Source organism: Mobula birostris, chromosome 12 (genome assembly GCF_030028105.1).
Source record: "Mobula birostris isolate sMobBir1 chromosome 12, sMobBir1.hap1, whole genome shotgun sequence".
In the NCBI taxonomy this organism is placed as follows: Eukaryota; Metazoa; Chordata; class Chondrichthyes; order Myliobatiformes; family Myliobatidae; genus Mobula; species Mobula birostris.
Window position 1 is genome coordinate 3,571,000 of NC_092381.1, and position 23,009 is coordinate 3,594,008.

Below are 23,009 nucleotides of genomic sequence, written 5' to 3' on the forward strand. Positions count from 1 at the left end.
AGATCTAAGGGCGCAAAGAAAAGGCTGGGAGTATCAATAACTGTAGCGCTTTTCTTCCTGATGAACTTCGAACAGAAGAGAAGCGTCCCGCTCCCTCCGGATGAACCGGACCTGGTGGCATCGAGATTCATCGTCACCGAGGAGCACGTTAGAAGGGCCTTCCTGAAGATAAATCCAAGGAAGGCGATGGGCCCAGATGGTGTCCCGGGACGGGTTCTCCAGGCCTGTGCAAGCGAGCTAGCTGGAGTGTTTGCTGACATCTTCAACTGCTCCTTGCTTCAGTCTAAGATCCCCTCGTGTTTTAGGAAGGCAACAATAATCCTAGTGTTGAAGAAGAGCAAGGTGGCATGCCTGAATGACTATCGACCTGTGGCTCTGACATCAATTGCTATGAAGTGCTTTGAGTGATTTGTTATGGCACACATCAACCACAGCCTACCGGTCAACCTCGATGCTTTGCAATTCGCCTACTGGAGCAACAGGTCAACGGCAGATGCCATCTCTCTGGCCCTACATTCCTCCTTAGAACACCTGCAGAATAAAGATGTATATGTAAGGCTCCTTTTCATTGATTACAGCTCTGCCTTTAATACCATCATTCCAAATAAACTGATTCTTAAGCTCCGGAACCTGGACCTTAACACTCAGATCTGCAGCTGGACCTTCAACTTCCTCTCAGACAGGACCCAGGCTGTAAAAATAGGAGACAAGCTCTCCTCTACAATTACTCTGAGCACTGGTGCCCCACAAGCCTGTGTACTCAGCCCCCTGCTGTACTCACTGTACACCCATGATTGTGTAGCCAAGTTTCCATCAAACTCAATATATAAGTTTGCTGATGACACAACAATTGTAGGCCGTATCTCGGGTAATGATGAGTTTGAGTACAGAGAGGAAATTAAGAACCTGGTGGCATGGTGTGAAGACGATAACCTATCCCTCAATGTCAGCAAGATGAAGGAATTGGTTGTTGACTTCAGAAGGAGTAGCGGACCGCACGACCCCATTTACATCGGTGGTGCGCAAGTGGAACAGGTCAAAAGCTTTAAGTTCCTCAGGGTCAATATCACAAATGACCTGACTTGGTCCAATCAAGCAGAGTCCACTGCCAAGAAGGCCCACCAGCGCCTTTACTTCCTGAGAAAGCTGAAGAAATTTAGCCTGTCCCCTAAAACCCTCACTAATTTTTATATATGCACCGTAGAAAGCATTCTTCTAGGGTGCATCACAACCTGGTATGGAAGTTGTCCTGTCCAAGAGCGAAAGAAGCTGCAGAAGATTGTGAACACGGCACAGTACATCACTCAAACCAATCTTCTGTCTGTGGACTCACTTTACACCGCACGCTGTTGGAGCAGTGCTGCCAGGATAATCAAGGACATGACCCACCCAGCCAACACGCTTTTCGTCCCTCTTCCCTCCGGGAGAAGGCTCAGGAGCTTGAAGACTCATACGGCCAGATTGGGAAACAGCTTCTTTCCAACTGTGATAAGACTGCTGAACAGATCCTGACCCGGATCTGGGCCGTACCCTCCAAATATCCGGACCTGCCTCTTGGTTTTTTTGCACTACCTTACTTTCCCTTTTCTATTTATGATTTATAATTTAAATTTACTATCAATTTGTAATCCGGGGAGCGCGAAGCGCAGAATCAAATATCGCTCTGATGATTGTACGCTCTAGTATCAACTGTTTGGCGACAATAAAGTATAAAGAGGGATCTGGAGGTGCAAGTCCATAGCTCGTTGAAATTGGCCACATGGTTAGATAGGGTGGTAAAGACAGTATACAGTAGACATGCCTCTATCGGTCAGGGAAGTGAGCGTAAAAGACAAAGTCAAGGCAGTTGTATTTGGAGTATTGTGTACAGATCTGGTCACTCCATTATAGGAGGTTTTGGAGAGAGTGCAGAAGGGGTCACCCCGATGCTGCCTGGATTAGAGAGTATTAGCAATGAAGAGACGTTGGACAAATCTGTGTTGTTCTGTCTGGAGCGGTGGAGGGCTGATTGAACTGTACACAATTATGAGAGGCATAGACAGAGTAGATAGACAGATCTTTTTTCCCCAGGTTGGAAATAAATAATACAAGGTGACATAGCTTTAAGGTGAGATGTTCGTTCGTTCGTTATACGCCGTGGTTGATCATGGTCTTCTGACTATGATTGTCCTAGGCAAATTTTTCTATAGAAGTTGTTTGCCATTGCCTTCTTCTAGGCAGTGCGTTTACAAAACAGGGGATCCCAGCCATTATCGGTACTCTTCCGAGATTGCCTGCCTGGCATCAGTGGATGCATAACCTGGACTTGTGATATTCACCGACTGCTCACACAACCATCCACCACCTATTTCCACGGCTTCACGTGACCCTGATCAGGTGCTACACCTTATCCAAGAGTCACCTGAAGTCAAAACAACACACAGAAAATGCTGGAGGAACTCAGCAGGCCAGGCAGCATCTAGGAAAAGAGTAAACAGTCGACATTCCGGGCCAAGGCCCCTCATCAGGTATATGCTGTACACCTTCTTTATCACCTGTCAAACCATGTTTCAAAGGTTCACCACCCTGTGAGTAATTCTCACACCTGCCCTGACTAACTAATCTTTCAGCTGAGACTATGACCTGGTTCAAAACCACCACCAACTCCCACCCCATCAAGAGACCTGGTCACTGTGGCTTCCCTCTGGTACGTTGCCCCCTCAACAGTATCCAAAGTGGTGTTATTGAGGGGAATGGCCACAGGGCGACTATGCACTGGCTGCTTATTCCCTTTCCCTCTCTTGACAGTCACCCAGAGATCTGTCTCCTGCAACTTAGAGGTGACTACCTCCTTGTAGCTCCTATTTACTACCCCCTCATTCTCCCATATAAACTGCAGTTGATCCATCTCCCACTCCAGTCCCTAACACAGGCTGTTAGGAGTTGCACTTCTTCCTGGAGGTATCCCAGATCTCCCACATCTTGCAAAAGGAGCATACCACTGCCCTGGGATCTGTTCCCTTACTCAATAATTAAGAAAGAGAGAGAAATTTGACAGAAACCTCAACTTAGCCTCCGTTTCTCTCGGCACAGCCTCTAAAGCCAAAGCCTTAGTTCCCCACTCTAATTCTACCCCACTCACGCTATGGCCACTCCATTTTGACCTCACTTCTTTTTCTTGGCCGTTGCCAAGTTCCCAATACCCTAATAACATGTCTCGGTTGCTTTTTAAACCTGTCATTAGTCTCCACAAAGATCTGTTCCCACAAGAGAACAGAAATTTCCTGCTTTTCAACCGTAGACTTCCAAACGTTCGAAGAGTCTCCTCCTGCAGTTTCTGACATAAGCTCTCTGTCCCTAAATCCAGTCTGGAAATAACAGTAAACAGTTCTCCAGTCAAGGTGGGGTAGGATGTTTGTGTAACCATACAGCCATAAGGCATTGGAGCAGAATTAGGCCCCTCAGTCCATCAAGCCTGCTCTGTCACTTCATCTTGGCTGCTTTATTATCTCTCTAAATCCCATTTTCCTGTCTGCTCCCCATATCATTTGATGCCCTAACTAATCAAAAGCCTATCAACCTCTGCTTTAAATATACTCACTTACACAGCCATCCAGGTCAGTAAATCCCAGAGATTCGCCACCGTCTGGATAAAGAAATTCCTCCTCACCTCTGTTCTAGATGGACGTCCCCCTATTCTGAGGTTGTACCCTCTGGTCCTAGACTCCCCCATAGGAAACATCTTCTCTACATCCTTCCACTAGTCGATAGGTTTCAATGAGATCCCCCCTCCCACCGTTCTTCTTAGCTCCAGTGAGTACAGGCCTGGAGCCATCAAGTGCTCTTCATAAGTTAACCCTGTCATTCCTGAAATCATTCTCGTGAATCTCCTCTGGACCCTGTGAATGCCAGCACATCTTTTCTTCATTTGATGTCCACCAAGCTCCTACCTCATCCGGTCACTGGGGCAAGCCCCGTGTTTGATAGACGGCAACTGGTGGAGATGTGAGGTACGATCGGACGGGCCCAGAAACATCAGTCTCAATTTGTTCATGGGATTTCTTCCCTTGGACAAATAATAAGGCAGCCTGGATGCAGGCGAATAAATAACGCAGGAGCAGTGTCAAATGACTTCTCTAAAGAGCAGTGGATATTTGTTTATCTGTGGAGAAGACGTGTGGTTTTGTCATTCCGTATTGCATAGACTCTGAAGGACAACATCTCAGCAAGTGCCTGTAAACACGCACAGACACACCATCTGTGGTGGCAGTTCAGATCTGTACTGACTAGCTCTTTGTCTGCTACTCACTGAGGAGCAGAATTAGGCCATTCAGCCCATTCCAGTCTCCTCGACCACTTGACCATGACTGATTTATTTTTCACTTTCGACTCCATTTTCCTGCCTTTTTCCTGGAACTTTTGACACCCTGGCAAACCTAGAATCATCAAACTCCACTTTAAATACACCCAAAGACTTGGCCTTCACAGCCGTCTGTGGCAATGAATTCCACAGATTCACCACCCTCTGGCTAAAAATATTCCTCCTCATCTCTATTCTAAATGGTTGTCCCTCTATTCTGAGTTTGTGCCCTCTTGTCCTAGACACCCCCACCAGAAGAAACATCATCTCCATATCCACTCTATCTCAGTCTTGAACCAGCGTGGATAACTTCACTCACCACAACTCTGAACTGATTCCACAACCTACAGATTCACTCTCAAGGTCTCCACAACTCAGTATTTTTTTTAACCTCTACACAATTTGTCTTATCTTGAACACTGGTTCTTTGACAGTCTTTATTTATAATGCATAAATTCTATTGTATTTCTTTATTTTCCTGTTGAATTCCCACAAGGAAATGAATCTCAGGGTTGTATAAGGTAACATATATGTACTTTGATAATAAATGTACTTGGACGTTGGGTTTTAATGCCCTCCCGCCATTCTCTAGGGAGGGTCCAGAGGAGGTTCACGAAAATGACCTGGGAACGAAAGGGTTAGCATCTGAGGAGGGCTTGACGGCTCTGGGCCTGTTCTCGCTGGAGTTCAGAAGAATGAGGTGGACCTCACTGAAATCTATTGAATATTGAAAGGTCTAGATAAAGTGGTCAGGGAGAGGATGTTTCCAGTTGTGGGGGTGTCTAGGACCAGAAGGCACAGCTTCAAAATAGAGGGACTTCTATTTAGAACAGAGATAAAATGGTGATGAGTAATTTCCCTAGCCAGAGGATGGTGAATCTGTGGAATTCAATGCCACAGGCAACTGTGGAGGCCAAATCACTGGGTACAGTATATTTAAAGTGGCGATTGATAGGTTCTTGATTAGTCAGGGCATCATAGGTTATGGTGAGAAGGCAGGAGAATGGTGTTGAGGGGGATAATAAATCAGCCATGATGGAATAGCAGAACAGACTCAAGGGTGAAATGACCAAATAATGCTTATGTCTTATGGTTTTGTAAACTCCAGCAAGAACAGGCCCAGAGTCAAGTTCTGTTCTTCATAGGACTGGTCGTGTCGAGTTACATTCCTGCCTTCCTGCTGTCCCACCAGACCCTTCCTTCCATCCCCCCTTCACACCACCTCTCACTGACTTTAAAGTGCACTGTGTTCCAGATGAGCTCAACGCCTAATAGACAAGGCAGCCAAAAAGATCATGCAGGTTTAGTGCATATCAGCTCATTCCACAGTCATAGGTTAAGCCAACACCTGTCGGATCTGTGCCGGATCTGGTTCACTTTGCTGTGAATTTAAATTAAAAAAAAGGATTTATTATCAGACAGAAAAGTAAAGTTACCTACTGTAAAAGTGCCAAGGTTAAAATCTGTCAGCATGAACTGACTCAGATTGTTTAATGTCATTTCCGTTACACAAGTGTAAAGGAGAACGAAATAATTGTTATTCCTGATCCGATGCAGCACAAAAAAAACACAGTAAGATGAAGAACACAATAACAAAAAAACACAATAAATATAAACACATAAGATATTTATATACATAGATTGATTGTATGTCCATAAAGTGACACTAGGCACGAGAATATCTGTACATAAGGTGACTCTGACAGGAAATGATAAAGTAGTGGTGGTTGGGGGTGTGGAGGGGTGGGTTAGTGGGTGGAGGTGTTGATCAGCCTCACTGCTTGGGGAAAGTAACTGTTTTTGAGTCTGGTGGTCCTGGTGTGGGTGCTACGCAGCCTCCATCTGGGAGTGGGACAAACAGTCCATGAGCAGGGTGGGTGGGATCCTTCCTGATGTTACTGGCCCCTTTCCAGCATCTTTCTGAATATATTTCCTTGACGTGGGTAGGCTGGTGAGAGTGAAGTGTTACGTCAGTGTTGAATACCCATTGTCGAGCCTTCCTGTCTGCCCCAGTGCAGTTTCTGTACCATGCAGTGATGAAGCATGTTAGGATGCTCTCTACTGTGCACCTGCAGAAGGTTATGAGCATAGGTGTGCATACTCCAGCTCTCTTCAGCCTCCTCAGAAAGGTGAAGCCTTGGTGAGCTTTCCTGATTGTGTCGGATGGGTTCTGCGACTATGAGCGGTTGTGTGAGCTATGCAATCCCGACAGTTTCATACCTCTCGCAGCTTGAAAGCTAACTTGACCAGAAGCAGCAGGTTCTGCGACTTCAGTGGTTGACTGGTATCCAGAAGAGAAGAGCGTGAATCCACAGGTTCATTCATCCATTGTGGCAATTAACTCAGATCCCACCATGACAGCTCATTAAATAAACCACTTGTAATATTAATCTAATGTGAAAGAGCCATCAGTTTCAATCGCATCTCCAGGGGCGGGAAGCCAGCTGCCTTCTTCCAGTGTGGTGTGCTCATGACTTCAGTCCCCACTCCACCACTCTGGTATCTTATCTGCCTCGTCAGGGGCAAAGCAGGGGCTGGTAATAGATGCTCGCCTTACCTGCGAGGATCAATTCCACGGACACACATAAACAAACACAAACAACGAAGGAAAATAGAACGAGCATCGAAAATAAGATTTTCTTGGGGAAAAATAAGTCCCTGAAGGAGAGAAGCCCCCTGTATCTGGATGAACAGATAACATTCATCATTGAACATAGGATACAGAACACAGGACCGTACAGCACCATACAGGCCCTTCGGCCCACAATGCTGTGCCAACCATTTAACCCACTCAATCTAACCCTTCCCTCCCATACTGCCCTCTATCTGTCTATCATCCATGTGCCAATCTAAGGGTCAGTTAAATGTTCCTAATGTATCCGTCTCTACCACCACAACCTGTCTCTACCACACACTCACCATTCTCTGTGTAAAAAAACCTCCCTCTAACATCCCCCCCTATACTTACATCCAATCACCTTAAAATTAGGCCCCCTTATATTAGCCATTTCCACCCATGAACTAAGTCTCCATCTATGCCCCTTATCATCCTGTACACCTCTATGTGAAGGGGAGGCGCCCCCTGGACCAGGGTGAACAGATGTCATTAATTCATATCTCAGTTAATTTTATACTGCTTATAACCTGAGTGTCCAGCTTCAGATTAGAAATGAGCTGTCACATTGTTCCACTCCAGCCAGAGCAGGCAATACTCTGGGTTAGGTGGACAAGGGGCGAACGTCGACTCAGACCATGAGAGGCCTGCGTCGGGCATTTTCATGCCTTACAAGGTGCAGATTGGAAGTCTGTGTGGGGCCCCACTCCTCTCACAGACTAGAACAATGTGTGATTAGGTGCTTTGCTCAAGGGCACAAACACACTGCCACAGCTGAGGCTCGAACTAGCGACCTTGAGATAACTAGACGAACACCTTAACCACTTGGCCACGTGCCCAACACTAAAGTCCATTCTAAATGAATAAGTTAACTGCAAAGATAACACATGGAATTTAAAAAAATATATTTTCTGAATGTTTGATCAATAAAAATTCTGAACTTCCATGAGAAGTTAATCAGGATAGTGTTATTGCAACAGCTGCATATCTCATTTCCCTTGGCACACAGTCCACATTGCAAGTCCCCATGGAATCCGACCACCCTGTCACATATCAGGGTTCAAGATCTCTCTCTCAGCAGGAATAATCTGCTCTCCTCCCCTGGTCCTTTGGCACATCCTTCCCTTGGTGTCCTGTGGTCACCCACAGTCTCTCCATTGCCTGCCACTGTGCTGAGTGCCTCCATCACTCTCCTCACAACCCAATCCCTGTCTGTCCAGGAACACTGCAGGAGCTGGGAGCCCGGAGTCAGGCAGGCACTTACTTGGCTGCATCCCTGAGATCCGTGACGTTGCGAGTTTTCCCGCGGCCATCTCGGAAGGTGGTTTTGTTGGCTACCGTCAGGATTCCATTCTTGGTGGTGAAGTCAGGAAAACAGCGGCGGAGAACTGGGGCAGGAAGAGGGAGAGAAAGGTCAAGCTGAGATGGTAGGGGATCTGAACGCCCAGCAGCTACAGGCAAGGCCCGTTCCGCTGCGTCTAACAGTCCAGTCACAGCAGACAAAGCAAGGACACAGTCCGTCTGGCCCATCTGGAAGTAGGTACAGAGATGTTAGGGGTAAGTTTTTTTACACAGAGAGTGGTGAGCGCATGGACGGTGGTGGAGGCGGATACAATAGGGTCTTTTAAGAGACTCCTGGATAAGTACATGGAGCTTAGAAAAAATGGGTAAGCCTAGGTAATTTCTAAAGTAAATACGCATTCAGCACTGCAATGTGGGCCGAAGGGCCTGTATTGTGCTGTAGGTTTTCTATGTTTCTATGTTGGAATTCTTGCTCCCTTCATTCTCTATAGTCGTAACCATAGCTACAAGGACAGGATACAGAAAAGTGACGTTACGCCAACCCTTTCATTTATTTATTTATTTGTATTTATTTAACCTTCTCCAAGATCAATCTAATCAATCTAACCCTTCCCTCCCACATGGCCCTCTACTTTTCCATCATGCATGTGTCTAAGAGTTTCTTAAATGGCCCTAATGTACCTACCTCTACCTCCACCTCGGGCAGCGTGTTCCACAATGTGTTGTGCATTCAGAGATGCTCTTCTGCACACGCATGGTTATTTGAGTTACTGTCACTTTCCTGTCAGCTTGAACCAGTCTGGCCATTCTCCTCTCACTTCTCTCATTAACAAGGTGTTTTCACCCACAGAACTGCCGCTCACTGTATGTTTTTTATTTTATGCCAATTCTCTGTAAACTCTAGAGCAGGGTTTATCATCTTGGGGTCCACGGACCTATTCCTCAATAGTATTGGTCCATGGCATAAAAAAGGTTGGAAACCCCTGCTCTAGGTGTTTGTGGAAATCCCAGGAGATCACAGTTTCTGAAATCCTCAAACTACCCCATCTGGCATCAACGATCATCCCACAATCAAAGTCATTTAGATCACATTCCTTCCCCATTCTGATGATTGATTTGAACAGCAACCTAACCTCTAACAACACACACTAAAATGCTGGAGGAACAGCGTCTACGGCAAAGAGCTGATGTTTTGGGTCGAGACCCTTCTTCAGGACTGAAGAAGAGGGGAGATGCCTGAATTTAGAGCTAGGGGGAGGAGGAGGAGGAGGATAGCTGGAAGGTGAAGTCAGGTGGTTGAGAAAGGTCCAGGGCTGCAGAAGAGAGAATCTGACAGGAAAGGAGAGTGGACAATAGGAGAAGGAGGAGGAGGAGAGGACCCGGGGGGGAGGGCAGGTAATAGCATGTGAGAAGAATGAAAGGTCAGTGTGGAATAAGGAAGTGGGGGAATTGAACCTCCTGACCATGCCTGCATGCTTTTATGCATTGAGTTGCTGCCATGTGATTGGCTGTTTAGATTTTGCATTAATGAGCAGGTGTACATGTGTAACTAATAAAGTGGCCACTGAGTGTAGCTGGCATAGTTTTGGGCAGTTAAACTGGGACAGGACTTGTATGGTTTGGATAAGTACATGGATCGGAGGAGTGAGGAAAGCTATGGTCAGGGGGGAGGTCGGTAGGCAAAATAACAGTTCAACAAGGACTAGATGAGCAAATGGCCTGTTTCTGTGCTGTTGTGCTCTTTAACTCTGGCCTACAGCCACATTTCAGTTACAGATCATTATCAATATTTCCATATTTTACAACTCTGGCTGCAGGGAATGGTGGCAAATTGAACTGGTTTGTCATTGTCCCATGTATGCAGACACAGTGAAAAGCCTATCCTGCAAACTGTTCATACAGATCACATCATTACTCAGTGCATCCAGGTAGAACAAGGTAAGTCAATAGCAGAAGGTGTTAAATGATTGGGGACTGGCCAAGTAAGTGACCAAAAACTGACCAAGTGAGTGATCAGAGATTGATTTAGGAATGACCATGTATGACGGCCTAATGATCAGGGGAACGACCACCTAACGACCAAGGACTGACCAGTGAGTGAACAGGGAATGACCACATAAAAACCAGGGAAAGACCCAGTGAATGGCCAGAGAATAACCAGAGAGTGATCAGGGAATGACCAGCAAATGATCAGGGACTGACCAAGTGAGTGATCAGGGAATGACCAGCAAATGATCAGGGACTGACCAAGTGAGTGACCAAGGAATGGCCATACACATATTCTACACCAAGATATATCAAGTTCTCCAGGGCCGTAAATTGGGCATAAACTGCCTGCTGACCTCTCACCCCTGACACAACCTCTCCAATACCATTCCAGAAACCGGGCAGGTTTCATCGAGAACGAAGCTTCATACGTACATGGTCGGCTGGGAATGATCATAGATGGACAATCTTCATCTCGCATCACCTGCACAGCAGACTGAGGGGAAGGGAGGTGGGAGAGAGAGGAAACAGTAGGTTAACAGAATGCAGGCCTTTGCTCAGTATGTACCAGGATGTCGAGAGAAATTAATGAGCCATCGTTGTTCAAGGGGTGTGGCTTCACAGATATTTAATTGCCTCTCACCCACTAGTTTTTGAGAAGGTAGTGTTGAGCAGTCTTCTTGAATCACTGCTGTGTGCAGGTGATCCACGGTGCAGTTGGGGTGGTAGTTCCAGAGCAGATAGAAGGGACAAATGGCTCTGACTTGTTCTCACATTCACAACCAGGAGCACCGTACACAGTTACAGTCTGCATATCACACTGGGAGCACCGTGCATAGTTCCAGTCTGAATATCATACTGGGAACATGGTGCACATTTTCAGTCTCCATATCACACTGCAAACACCATACACAATTCCTGTCTGCATATCACACTGGGATCACCGTGCACAGTTCCAGTCTCCATATCACACTGGGAACACTGTGCACAGTTCCAATCTCCATATCACACTGGGATCACCGTGCATAGTTCCAGTCTCCGTATCACACTGGGATCACCGTGCACAGTTCCAGTCTCCGTATCACACTGGGATACCGTGCACAGTTCCAGTCTCCATATCACACTGGGATACCGTGCACAGTTCCAGTGTCCATATCACACTGGGAACACCGTGCATAGTTCCAGTCTCCATATCACACTGCAAACACCATACACAGTTCCAGTCTCCATATCACACTGGGAACACCGTGCACAGTTCCAGTCTCCATATCACACTGCAAACACCGTGCACAGTTACAGTCTCCGTATCACACTGGGATACCGTGCACAGTTACAGTCTCCGTATCACACTGGGATACCGTGCACAGTTCCAGTCTCCTTATCACACTGGGAACACTGTGCACAGTTCCAGTCTCCATATCACACTGGGAACACCGTGCACAGTTCCAGTCTCCATATCACACTGGGAACACCGAGCACAGCTCTGGTCGTTATTCTACAAGAATCAAACATAGACAGTGAATGAAGGTTAATATTAGATCTGTCTGACTGTTGCATAATGGATAAATTGTGAACACTGCTGAGGGGGGAAGCTGGTTGGAGCTATTCCTCAGTGAGGCCAGGAGCTGATGGAGGGTGAACACCTGGGATCCACCCCTGTGGAGGGACCGATCACCGGGTCACCGACATGAAACAGTGGTCAGCAGGAGCAGAGGGACTGTCTATCGCTCTCACAGATGAACTGGATGCATTGATAATCAGAGGCAGGCTGAAGGGCCAGAGAGGGAAGGGTAATTTTGGGATGCAGATGATGGGAGGGGCTGGAATAGAGGAGCTGAAGGTATGTTTCCTTCTGGACCATAAATGGAACCCACCTTCCGCAGATTATTGAAGCCAGGCTGACAGAACTGCCGGTAATATTCCCAGTAGGTCCTGTTCACCCTGAAGATCGACTTCATGTCAATGTAGGTGACAAAACGATCCGGACATTTCTCAACACAGAGCTGGAAAAACAGAACCGGTGGTCAGACAGACAGTCACATACTGTGGGAGGGGTGGTACTGAGTGAGGGGACACTGTGGGAGGGGTGGTACTGAGTGAGGGGATGCTGTGGGAGGGGCGATACTGAGGGAGAGTCACACTGTGGGAGGGGTGGTACTGAGGGAGGGGACACTGTGGGAGGGGTGGTACTGAGAGAGGGTCACACTGTGGGAGGGGTGGTACTGAGGGAGGGTCACACTGTCGGAGGGGTGGTACTGAGAGAGGGTCACACTGTGGGAGGGGTGGTGCTGAGGGAGGGTCACACTGTGAGAGGGGTGGTACTGAGAGAGAATCACACTGTGGAAGGGATGGTACTGAGGGAGGGTCACACTGTGGGAGGGCTGGTTCTGACTGAGAGTCACCGTGGGGGGGTGGTGCTGAGGGGAGTCACACTGGGAGGGGCGGTACTGAGGGAAGGTTACACTGTGGGAGGGGTGGTACTGAGGGAGGGTCACACTGTGGGAGGGGTGGTACTGAGGGAGGGTCACTCTGTGGGAGAGGTGTTACTGAGGGAGGGTCACACTGGGAGGGGCGGTACTGAGGGAAGGTTACACAGTGGGGGGGTGGTACTGAAGGAGGGTCACTCTGTGGGAGGAGTGGTATTGAGGGAGGGTCACACTGTGAGAGGGGTGGTACTGAGGGAGGGGACACTGTGGGAGGGGCGATACTGAGGGAGAGTCACACTGTGGGAGGGGTGGTACTGAGGGAGGGTCACACTGTGGGAGGGGTGGTACTGAGTGAGGGTCACACTGTGGGAGGGGTGGTACTGAGGGAGGGTCACACTGTGGGAGGGTGGTACTGAGGGAGAGTCACACTGTGGGAGGGGTGGTACTGAGGGAGAGTCACACTGTGGGTGGGGTGGTACTGAGGGAGGGTCACACTGTGAGAGGGGCGGTACTGAGGGAGGGGACACTGTGGGAGGGGCGATACTGAGGGAGAGTCACACTGTGGGAGGGGTGGTACTGATGGAGGGCCATGCTGTGGGAGGGGTGGTACTGAGGGAGAGTCACACTGTGGGAGGGGTGGTATTGAGTGAGGGTCACACTGTGGGAGGGGTGGTACTGAGTGAGGGGATGCTGTGGGAGGGGCGATACTGAGGGAGAGTCACACTGTGGGAGGGGTGGTACTGAGGGAGGGGACACTGTGGGAGGGGTGGTACTGAGAGAGGGTCACACTGTGGGAGGGGTGGTACTGAGGGAGGGTCACTCTGTGGGAGAGGTGTTACTGAGGGAGGGTCACACTGGGAGGGGCAGTACTGAGGGAAGGTTACACAGTGGGGGGGTGGTACTGAAGGAGGGTCACTCTGTGGGAGGAGTGGTATTGAGGGAGGGTCACACTGTGAGAGGGGTGGTACTGAGGGAGGGGACACTGTGGGAGGGGCGATACTGAGGGAGAGTCACACTGTGGGAGGGGTGGTACTGAGGGAGGGTCACACTGTGGGAGGGGTGGTACTGAGGGAGGGTCACACTGTGGGAGGGGTGGCACTGAGGGAGGGCCACACTGTGGGAGGGGTACTGAGAGAGAGTCACTGTGGGAGGGGTGGTACTGAGGGAGGGACACACTGTGGGAGGGGTGGTACTGAGGGAGGGTCACACTATGGGAGGGGCAATACTGAGGGAGGGTCACACTGTGGGAGGGGTGGTACTGAGTGAGGGGATGCTGTGGGAGGGGTGGTACTGAGGGAGAGTCACACTGTGGGAGGGGTGGTACTGAGTGAGGGGACGCTGTGGGAGGGGTGGTACTGAGGGAGAGTCACACTGTGGGAGGGGTGGTACTGAGGGAGGGGACGCTGTGGGAGGGGTGGTACGGAGGGAGAGTCACACTGTGGGAGGGGTGGTACTGAGTGAGGGGACGCTGTGGGAGGGGTGGTACTGAGGGAGAGTCACACTGTGGGAGGGGTGGTACTGAGGGAGGGGACGCTGTGGGAGGGGTGGTACGGAGGGAGAGTCACACTGTGGGAGGGGTGGTACTGAGTGAGGGGACGCTGTGGGAGGGGTGGTACTGAGGGAGAGTCACACTGTGGGGGGGTGGTACTGAGGGAGGGGACGCTGTGGGAGGGGTGGTACTATCTACTGCTCACCTGTTTGGTGGGGCACTGAAGGCTGGTCAACACAACAGGACTGGCACATTTAAGGATGTTGAAGTAGAACAGGATTGTCTTGTTCCTGGAGGAGAGGGAGGTTAATCATTGTGAATGTGTCCACATTACCAAAGAGGTACCTGCGTCTGTAGAACCATTTCCTCTCCCCAGCCAGGTGTAACTGAAGTTAACCTGATGCTGAAGAGGAGGCATACAGGAGAGTGACAGATCAGCTGGTTAAGTGGTATCACAACAACAACCTTGCACTCAATGTCAGTAAGACCGAGGAATTGATTGTGGACTTCGGCAAGGGGAAGGTGAGGGAACACCAGCCCTCTTTAACGGATCAGCACTGGCAAGAGTGAGCAGCTTCAAGTTCCTGGGTGTCAACATCCCTGAGGATTTACCCTCGGCCCAACATATTGATACAATTACAAAGGAGGATCCTCTGCAGGAATACTTCATTGGGAGCATTCTCTCGCTGCATCACTGTCTGGTACAGAGGGGCCACTGCACAGGATCAGAAAAAGCTGCAGAAAGTTGTGAACTCAGCCAGCTCCATCATGGGCACCAGCCTCCCCAGCACCAAGGACATCTTCAAAAGGTGATGCCTCAAAAAGACAGCATCTGTCAATAAAAATCTTCATCACCCAGGACATGCCCCCGTCTCATTGCTGCCATCAGGGAGAAGGTACAGGAGCCTGAAGACACACACCCAACAATTTAGGGACAGCTTTTTCCCCTCCACCATCAGATTTCTGAATGGACATTGAACCCGTGTACACCACCACAATACTTTCTGCTCTACTTTTGCTCTACTTGGTTAATTTAATTTTTAACGTACTTGTTGTGCATTTAACATTTAAGTAATATTTGAGTAACCTTGGTATATCGGTTGATTAAGCATTCTTGTTCATTTAAATATTTCATTACGAGTTATGTGTCAGAAATAAATGACTTGCATACATCAAGATGCTACCACATGATACGTGTGCACCTCGCTGAAAGTTAGCTCAAAGTTAGACCCACATTTCGGACTCCCGTGTATTCCTTTCATTTCACATTTTGAAGTTACAAACCATAACAGTGTTGCATTTCTGACAGTAATTTGTAGTTTTTATTATTAGACATTACAATGTACTGCTGGTACAAAACAATAAATTTCACAACATATACCAGTGATATCTAACCTGATTCTAATGTCCCTCCCTGCATCAAACTGTTTCCCTGGATCTTTCCTCGTTGCCTGAGCACGGGGTGATGTTCCTGTCACTGCCTTGTGGGCCCAGCTCTCGCTGTCAGGGTGAATATCAGTCAGAGAAACAGTGACAGGACCAGTCACCACCTCTCAACACCTCCCTATCCACCATCCTGTGCGAATGCCCTCCGAACCTCCTTCCTACCTCTGTTATACACACAAGAGACTCTGCAGGTGCTGGAAATCTTGAGCAACACACACACACACACACACAAAGTGCTGGAGGAACTCTGCAAGTATCTCTGGAAGGGAATAAGCAGTCAACATTTCTGTCCTGACGAAGGGTTTGGGCCCGAAATGTTCTGTTTATAACCCTCGACACGCTGGAGGAACTCAGCAGGTCGGGCAGCATCCGTGGAAGCTCTTTGAGGTATGCCTACCCTGAAGAGGTTTAAATCGTGTTGGGAGTGTTGCTTTAACCCCAGCATCTGCAGATTATTTTGTGTTTATGATTTGCTACCCCGCTGCGAAGTCTCTTCGAGGTATGCCTACCATGAAGAGGTTTAAATCGTGTTGTGAGTGTTGCTTTGACCCCAGCATCTGCAGATTATTTTCTACTTATAACCCTGCCTGATCTCCTGAGCTCTTCCAGCAGTTAGTGTGACTTGCCTCCACCAGCTCTGCCCGCAGCTCACCCCTCATATCCTCTGTCCTTTTCTAACCCGAGAAAACTGACTCCTCACATCTCCTGTACACTATAGCCTGTGGCCTCTACACTTTGGCTGGGACAACGACTGTTTTACTGTGCCAAGATCTCTCCATCATGGAGAGAGAACCCTCAACAGAAATGATGGATCTGTGTGTAACCTATGTTGGAGTGGTCCAGTGGGGTCAGGTCTGGGGTGTGTGTGTGTGTGTGTGTGTGTGTGTGAGAGAGAGAGAGAGAGTGCGTGTGAGAAAATGTGTGTGCGTGTGTGTGTGAGAGAGAGAGAGTATGAGAGTGAGTATGCGAGTGTTTGTGTGTGAGTATGTGTATGTTAGTTAGTGTGTGCCTGTGTGCAACTGTGAGTGTGAGTGGTGTGAGAGAGAGAGAGTGTGTGTGTGTGTGTTTGTTGAGGATGGGAAAGAGGCATGTTTTGTTGTTGTCTCCTTTTGTTGCTGTTGGTAGGTTGAGTTGGTTGTTAATACAAACAACACATTTCATTGTCTGTTTTGTTGTGTGTGTGACAAATAAAACTGACCCTTAACCTGAACCTGAACCTGACTCTGAACCCGACCCTGGACCTGAACCTGACTCTGGAACTGAACCTGTTGCTGAACTTGAACCTGACCCTGGACCTGAAGGTGAGGATGTGAGATCAGAGGTTCACTTGCCTCCCATTTTGCCAAGAGTTCCCAGACCTTCCCACTTTCCTGCAGGATTGTCAGCAGCTGCAGCATTTTGCAGTCAGTGATTGAGGAAGGACAACAATATCCTACAAGGAACATAGGACTTGAATGATCAGATTGCAAAAGCGGAGAGGAGAGAGAGACGGGATTATTCTTGCTGAAGGTTGGTAACTCGTGGTGTTCCACCAGCCCTGTATTTTCATGATCAATATAAATCATTGTGATAGGCAGGTGGGTTAGTAAATTTGCAGTCGACAGAAAGATTGGTGGAAGGTTGTGAAAGGATTCAGCAGGGTAGAGAACAGTTGGAAACATGGGCAGAGACCTGACAGAAGGAGTGTAATTCAGGCATGGGCGAAATAATGCGCTTTGTGAGGTCAGGTGTAAGGAGAAAGTATAGAGTAAATGGCAGGACCATCAGATCCAAAATTCAGGATTGTAACATTTTCTGGACACAAGTACAAAGCAGAATGAAATAATTTTTACTCCGGATACCATACAGCACAAAAATAAAACACAATAATAATAAAAAACACAAAAATAATGAATATGTACGGTTAGACAGCTTATATACATAGATTGTACATTCATAAGTGAGCACTGATGTATACAGAGAATTTGGGGGTGCAAGGCCATAGTTTCCTGAAAGGGGTGACACAAGTGCACAGGGATATAAACAAGGTGAAGGCCTGCTTGTCTTCATGGTTCTGGGAATTGGGCATCAAAGTCAGACACAGCTGTATAAAACTCTGGTTTCGCTAGTAAACTTTTCTCGGGCTTCCAGTCAGGTACAGATTTCAATTCTAAACAGCGTTTTGATGACAAACTCCTCCATCTTCATCAGGGCTGATGCCTAGGCATGTGTGGTCCAGTGGCATTTACCCAACTCCCGATCTCCATCCCTCCTGATTGGTCAGTCATCAACCAATCAGGTTTCCACTGTCCCACCTTGTTTACAATCGAACTCCAGTTCTTACTTAGACAGAGACCTTTGTCTTTGTTAAAATTCAATGGCTTCCTTCACCGGGCAGTCCCAAAAGCCATTGGTGGGGCAACTGAATTAAGAAGGCCAAGGGGAAGAAACTGTTGCTGAAACGTTGAGTGTGTATCTTCAGGTGCCTGTAGCAATGAGAACAGGCATGTCCTGGGTGATGAAGCTCCGTGATGATGGATATGAGGGCTCTGGGGAAGGTACAGACGAGGTTCACCGGAATGCTGTCTGGACTAGGGAATTTTAGGAGTAAGGAGAGGCTGGACAAGCTTGGGTTGTTCTCTCTGGATCGATGGAGGCTGAGGGAAGATTTGATAGAAGTACAACCTTATTAGAGGCATAGATAGGGTAGACAGTTCGAGTGTCTTTCCCAGGGTGGAGATGTCAAATACTAGAGAGGGGAAAGTTTAAAGGAGATGTTTATTTTCTACACAGAGAGTGGTGGGTGCCTGCAATCTGCTGCCAGTAGTGGTGGGAGAAGCAGATTTCATTGGGACACTTAAGGTGTGTTTATACCGACACAGCAGCACCTCTGGTGGGGGAACCTGTCACGTCCTTTTCAGGGCGGTTAGTTCACCTTTGGTCCCCACCTGGCACTCAGCTCTCACCTGTGGCTCCCCGTAGCTGTTTGCATGCGACAGTGGCCACACCCCGGGCAACGGCTTCGACAAGCCGGCTAAACCAGGTGAGGGTAGCCGACGGGTCTCAAACCCTCGGTGAGATAGGGAGTTGTCTATCCCAGCATGTGAAGTCAGACTCCGGCGGATTGAGCGGACGAGACCAATGGAAGGTCCAACGGTCAGGGAGGCGGTCTCGGCAAGTGTCATGGAACATGTAGAGCAGGACAAGACACAGAAGATGTTCTGGTCATCCACTGCGCCTAGTCCCATCTCCAGCCGTCTCGACTCTTGTCTTGCCACTGCATCCAGATGGGAATTGGGAAGAGAGAGTGAGGCTGACGCTGCACAACTCTCCCTCACTTAAATCCAAATCACACGCTAGTCTCGACACCATCATAATGGTGTCGAAGTCCTGATCGACGATGATGGACAAACACAAAAAATACAGACACATAAAGAAGTGAGGAAAGGACAGATTGGGAGTCCTCATGCAAGATTCCCGAATGGTTAAACTGCAGGTTGAGTCAATGGTAAGGAAGGCAAATGCAATGTTAGTATTCATTTGAGAGGACCGAGGCTTTATAAAGCACGGGTCAGACTGCACGAGGAGTGCTGTGAGTTGTTTGGGTCCCATACCTAAGACAAATTGTGCTGGCATTGTAGATTCACAAGAATGATTATGGGAATGAAAGAGTTAACATATGAGGACACTTGATGGCTCTGGGCCTGTACTTAGAACATAAAATAGTACAGCACAGTACAGGTCCTTCAGCCTACAATGTTGTGCCGACCCTCAAACTCTACATCCCATATAACACCACCCCCCCACCTTAAATTCCTCCATATACCTGTCTAGTAGTCTCTGCCTCCACCACTGACTCAGTCAGTGCGTTCCATGCACCTCTGAGTAAAAAAACCTTCCTCTAATATCCCCCTTGAACTTCCCACCCCATACCTTAAAGCCATGTCCTCTTGTATTGAGCAGTGGTGCCCTGGGGAAGAGGCGCTGGCTGTCCATTCTATCTATTCCTCTTAATATCTGGTACACCTCTATCATGTCTCCTCTCATCCTCCTTCCCTCCAAAGAGTAAAACCCGAGCTCCCTTAATCTCTGATCATAATGCATACTCTCTAAACCAGGCAGCATCCTGGTAAATCTCCTCTGTACCCTTTCCAATGCTTCCACATCCTTCCTATAGTGAGGTGACCAGAACTGGACACAGTACTACAAGTGTGGCCTAACCAGTGTTTTATAGAGCTGCATCATTACATCGTGACTCTTAAACTCTATCCCTCGACTTATGAAAGTTAACACCCCATAAGCTTTCTTAACTACCCTATCCACCTGTGAGGCAACTTTCAGGGATCTGTGGACATGTACCCCCAGATCCCTCTGCTCCTCCACACTACCAAGTATCCTACCATTTACTTTGTACTCTGCCTTGGAGTTTGTCCTTCCAAAGTGTACCACCTCACACTTCTCCGGGTTGAACTCCATCTGCCACTTCTCAGCCCACTTCTGCAACCTATCAATGTCTCTCTGCAATCTTCGACAATCCTCTACACTATCTACAACACCATCAACCTTTGTGTCATCTGCAAACGTGCCAACCCACCCTTCTACGCCCACATCCAGGTCGTTAATAACAGTCACGAAAAGTAGACGTCCCAGAACAGATCCTTGTGGGACACCACTAGTCACAACCCTCCAATCTGAATGTACACCCTCCACCACAACCCTCTGCTTTCTGCAGGCAAGCCAATTCTGAATCCACCTGGCCAAACTTCCCTGGATCCCATGCCTTCTGACTTTCTGAATAAGCCTACCATGTGGAACCTTGTCAAATGCCTGACTAAAATCCATGTAGATCACATCCACTGCACTACCCTCATCTATATGCCTGGTCACCTCCTCAAAGAACTCTATCCGGCTTGTTAGACACGATCTGCCCTTCACAAAGCCATGCTGACTGTCCCTGATCAGACCATGATTCTCTAAGTGCCTATAGATCCTATCTCTAAGAATCTTTTCCAACAGCTTTCCCACCACAGACGTAAGGCTCACTGGTCTATAATTACTCGGACTATCCCTACTACCTTTTTTTGAAAAAGGGGACAACATTTGCCTCCCTGCAATCCACCGGTACCATTCCCATGGACAACGAGGACATGAAGGTCCTAGCCAGAGGCTCAGCAATCTCTTCCCTCGCCTCGTGGAGCAGCCTGGGGAATATTCCGTCAGGGCCCAGTTACTTAGCCGTCCTAATGTATTTTAACAACTCCAACACCTCCTCACCCTTAATATCAACATGCTCCAGAATATCAACCTCACTCATATTGTCCTCACCTTCATCAAGTTCCCTCTCATTGGTGAATACGAAGAGAAGTATTCATTGAGGACCTCGCTCACTTCCACAGCCTCCAGGCACATCTTCCCACCTTTATCTCTAATCGGTCCTACCTTCACTCTTGTCATCCTTTTTTTCTTCACATAATTGAAGAATGCCTTGGGGTTTTCCTTTACCATACTCACCAAGGCCTTCTCATGCCCCCTTCTTGCTCTCCTCAGCCCCTTCTTAAGCTGCTTTCCTCAATAGACCCATCTGATCTTTGCTTCCTAAACCTCATGTATGCTGCCTTCTTCCACCTGACTAGATTTTTCACCTCACTAGTCACCCATGATTCCTTCACCCTACCATTCTTTATCTTCCTCACCGGGACAAATTTATCCCTAACATCCAGCAAGAGATTCCTAAACATTGACCACATGTCCATAGTACATTTCCCTGCAAAAACATCATTCCAATTCACACCTGCAAGTTCTAGCCTTATAGCCTCGTAATTTGCCCTTCCCTGATTAAAAATTTTCCTATCCTCTCTGATTCTATCCTTTTCCATGATAATGTTAAAGGCCAGGGAGCGGAGGTCACTGTCCCCCAGATGCTCACCCACTGAGAGATCTGTGACCTGGCCCGGTTCGTTACCTAATACTAGATCTAGTATGGCATTCCCGCTAGTCGGTCTGTCAATATATTGTGACAGGAATCCGTCCGGGACACACTTAACAAGTGCTGAAGTTTAGAAGAATGAGGGGGGATCTCACTGAAACCTGTTGAATATTGAAAGACCTAGATTGAGTTAATGCAGAGAGGATGCGGCCTACAGTGGCGGTGTCTAGGAACAAAGGGCACAGCCACAAAATAGAGGGATGCTCATTTCAACAGAAATGAGGAGGAATTTCTTTAGCCAGAGAGTGGTGAATCAGTGGAATTCACTGCCACAGACGGCTATGGAGGCCAAGTCATTGGGTTAAGGTGAAAGTTGATAGGTTCTTGATTAGTCAGGATGTTTACTGTTTGCCTGTGCTGTGTACTGCATACATTTTGAATTATATTTTATTAACTTATTTATTTTGGTTTATGTTCTGTGTGTGATATATGTTTTGTGGGTGCACTGTGGTCCAGAGGAACGTGGTTTCATTTGGTTTTATATGTGTACAGTCAGATAGAAATGAATGTGCACTGTGGTCCGGAGAAACTTTGTTTTGTTTGGTTGTATATGTGTGCAGTCAGATTGTAATGAACCAGCACTGTGATCTGGAGGAACACTGTTTTGTTTGGTTGTATATGTGTGCAGTCAGATCATAATGAACCTACACTGTGGTCTGGAGGAACACTGTTTTGTTTGGTTGTATATGTATACAGTCAGATTGTAATGAACCAGCACTGTGATCTGGAGGATCATTGTTTCGTCTTGTTGTATATGTGTACAGTCAGATCATAATGAACCTGCACTGTGGTCTGGAGGAACACTGTTTTGCTTGGTTGTATATGTGTACAGTCAGATCATAATGAACCTGCACTGTGGTCTGGAGGAACACTGTTTTGTTTGGTTGTATATGTGTGCAGTCAGATCATAATGAACCTACACTGTGGTCTGGAGGAACACTGTTTTGTTTGGTTGTATATGTATACAGTCAGATTGTAATGAACCAGCACTGTGACCTGGAGGATCATTGTTTCGTCTTGTTGTATATGTGTACAGTCAGATCATAATGAACCTGCACTGTGGTCTGGAGGAACACTGTTTTGCTTGGTTGTATATGTGTACAGTCAGATCATAATGAACCTGCACTGTGGTCTGGAGGAACACTGTTTTGTTTGGTTGTATATGTGTGCAGTCAGATCATAATGAACCTACACTGTGGTCTGGAGGAACACTGTTTTGTTTGGTTGTATATGTGTGCAGTCAGATCATAATGAACCTGCACTGTGGTCTGGAGGAACACTGTTTTGTTTGGTTGTATATGTGTGCAGTCAGATCATAATGAACCTACACTGTGGTCTGGAGGAACACTGTTTTGTTTGGTTGTATATGTGTGCAGTCAGATCATAATGAACTTGAACTTGTACTTCCAGAGCTTAACCTGTCACCCAGACCTCAGCACTCC

The 23,009-nt window shown here is 47.7% G+C and overlaps 1 protein-coding gene across 6 annotated transcripts in view; it reads right to left on the reverse strand.

Moving 5' to 3' along the window:
• The window catches only part of slc44a5b (solute carrier family 44 member 5b), a 196,793-nt gene that overhangs the window by 71,882 nt on the left and 101,902 nt on the right, over positions 1-23,009 (reverse strand). For 5 of the 6 annotated variants that reach the window (XM_072273265.1, XM_072273269.1, XM_072273266.1 and 2 more), the window contains 5 exons: positions 14,362-14,446; positions 12,116-12,244; positions 10,677-10,737; positions 8,218-8,341; positions 5,688-5,720 (listed from right to left, as the gene is read on the reverse strand). In XM_072273265.1, coding sequence (XP_072129366.1) covers positions 5,688-5,720; positions 8,218-8,341; positions 10,677-10,737; positions 12,116-12,244; positions 14,362-14,446 — 432 coding nt within the window. The remainder of the gene's footprint in view (positions 1-5,687; positions 5,721-8,217; positions 8,342-10,676; positions 10,738-12,115; positions 12,245-14,361; positions 14,447-23,009) is intronic. The other variant, XM_072273268.1, reaches the window with a different exon arrangement.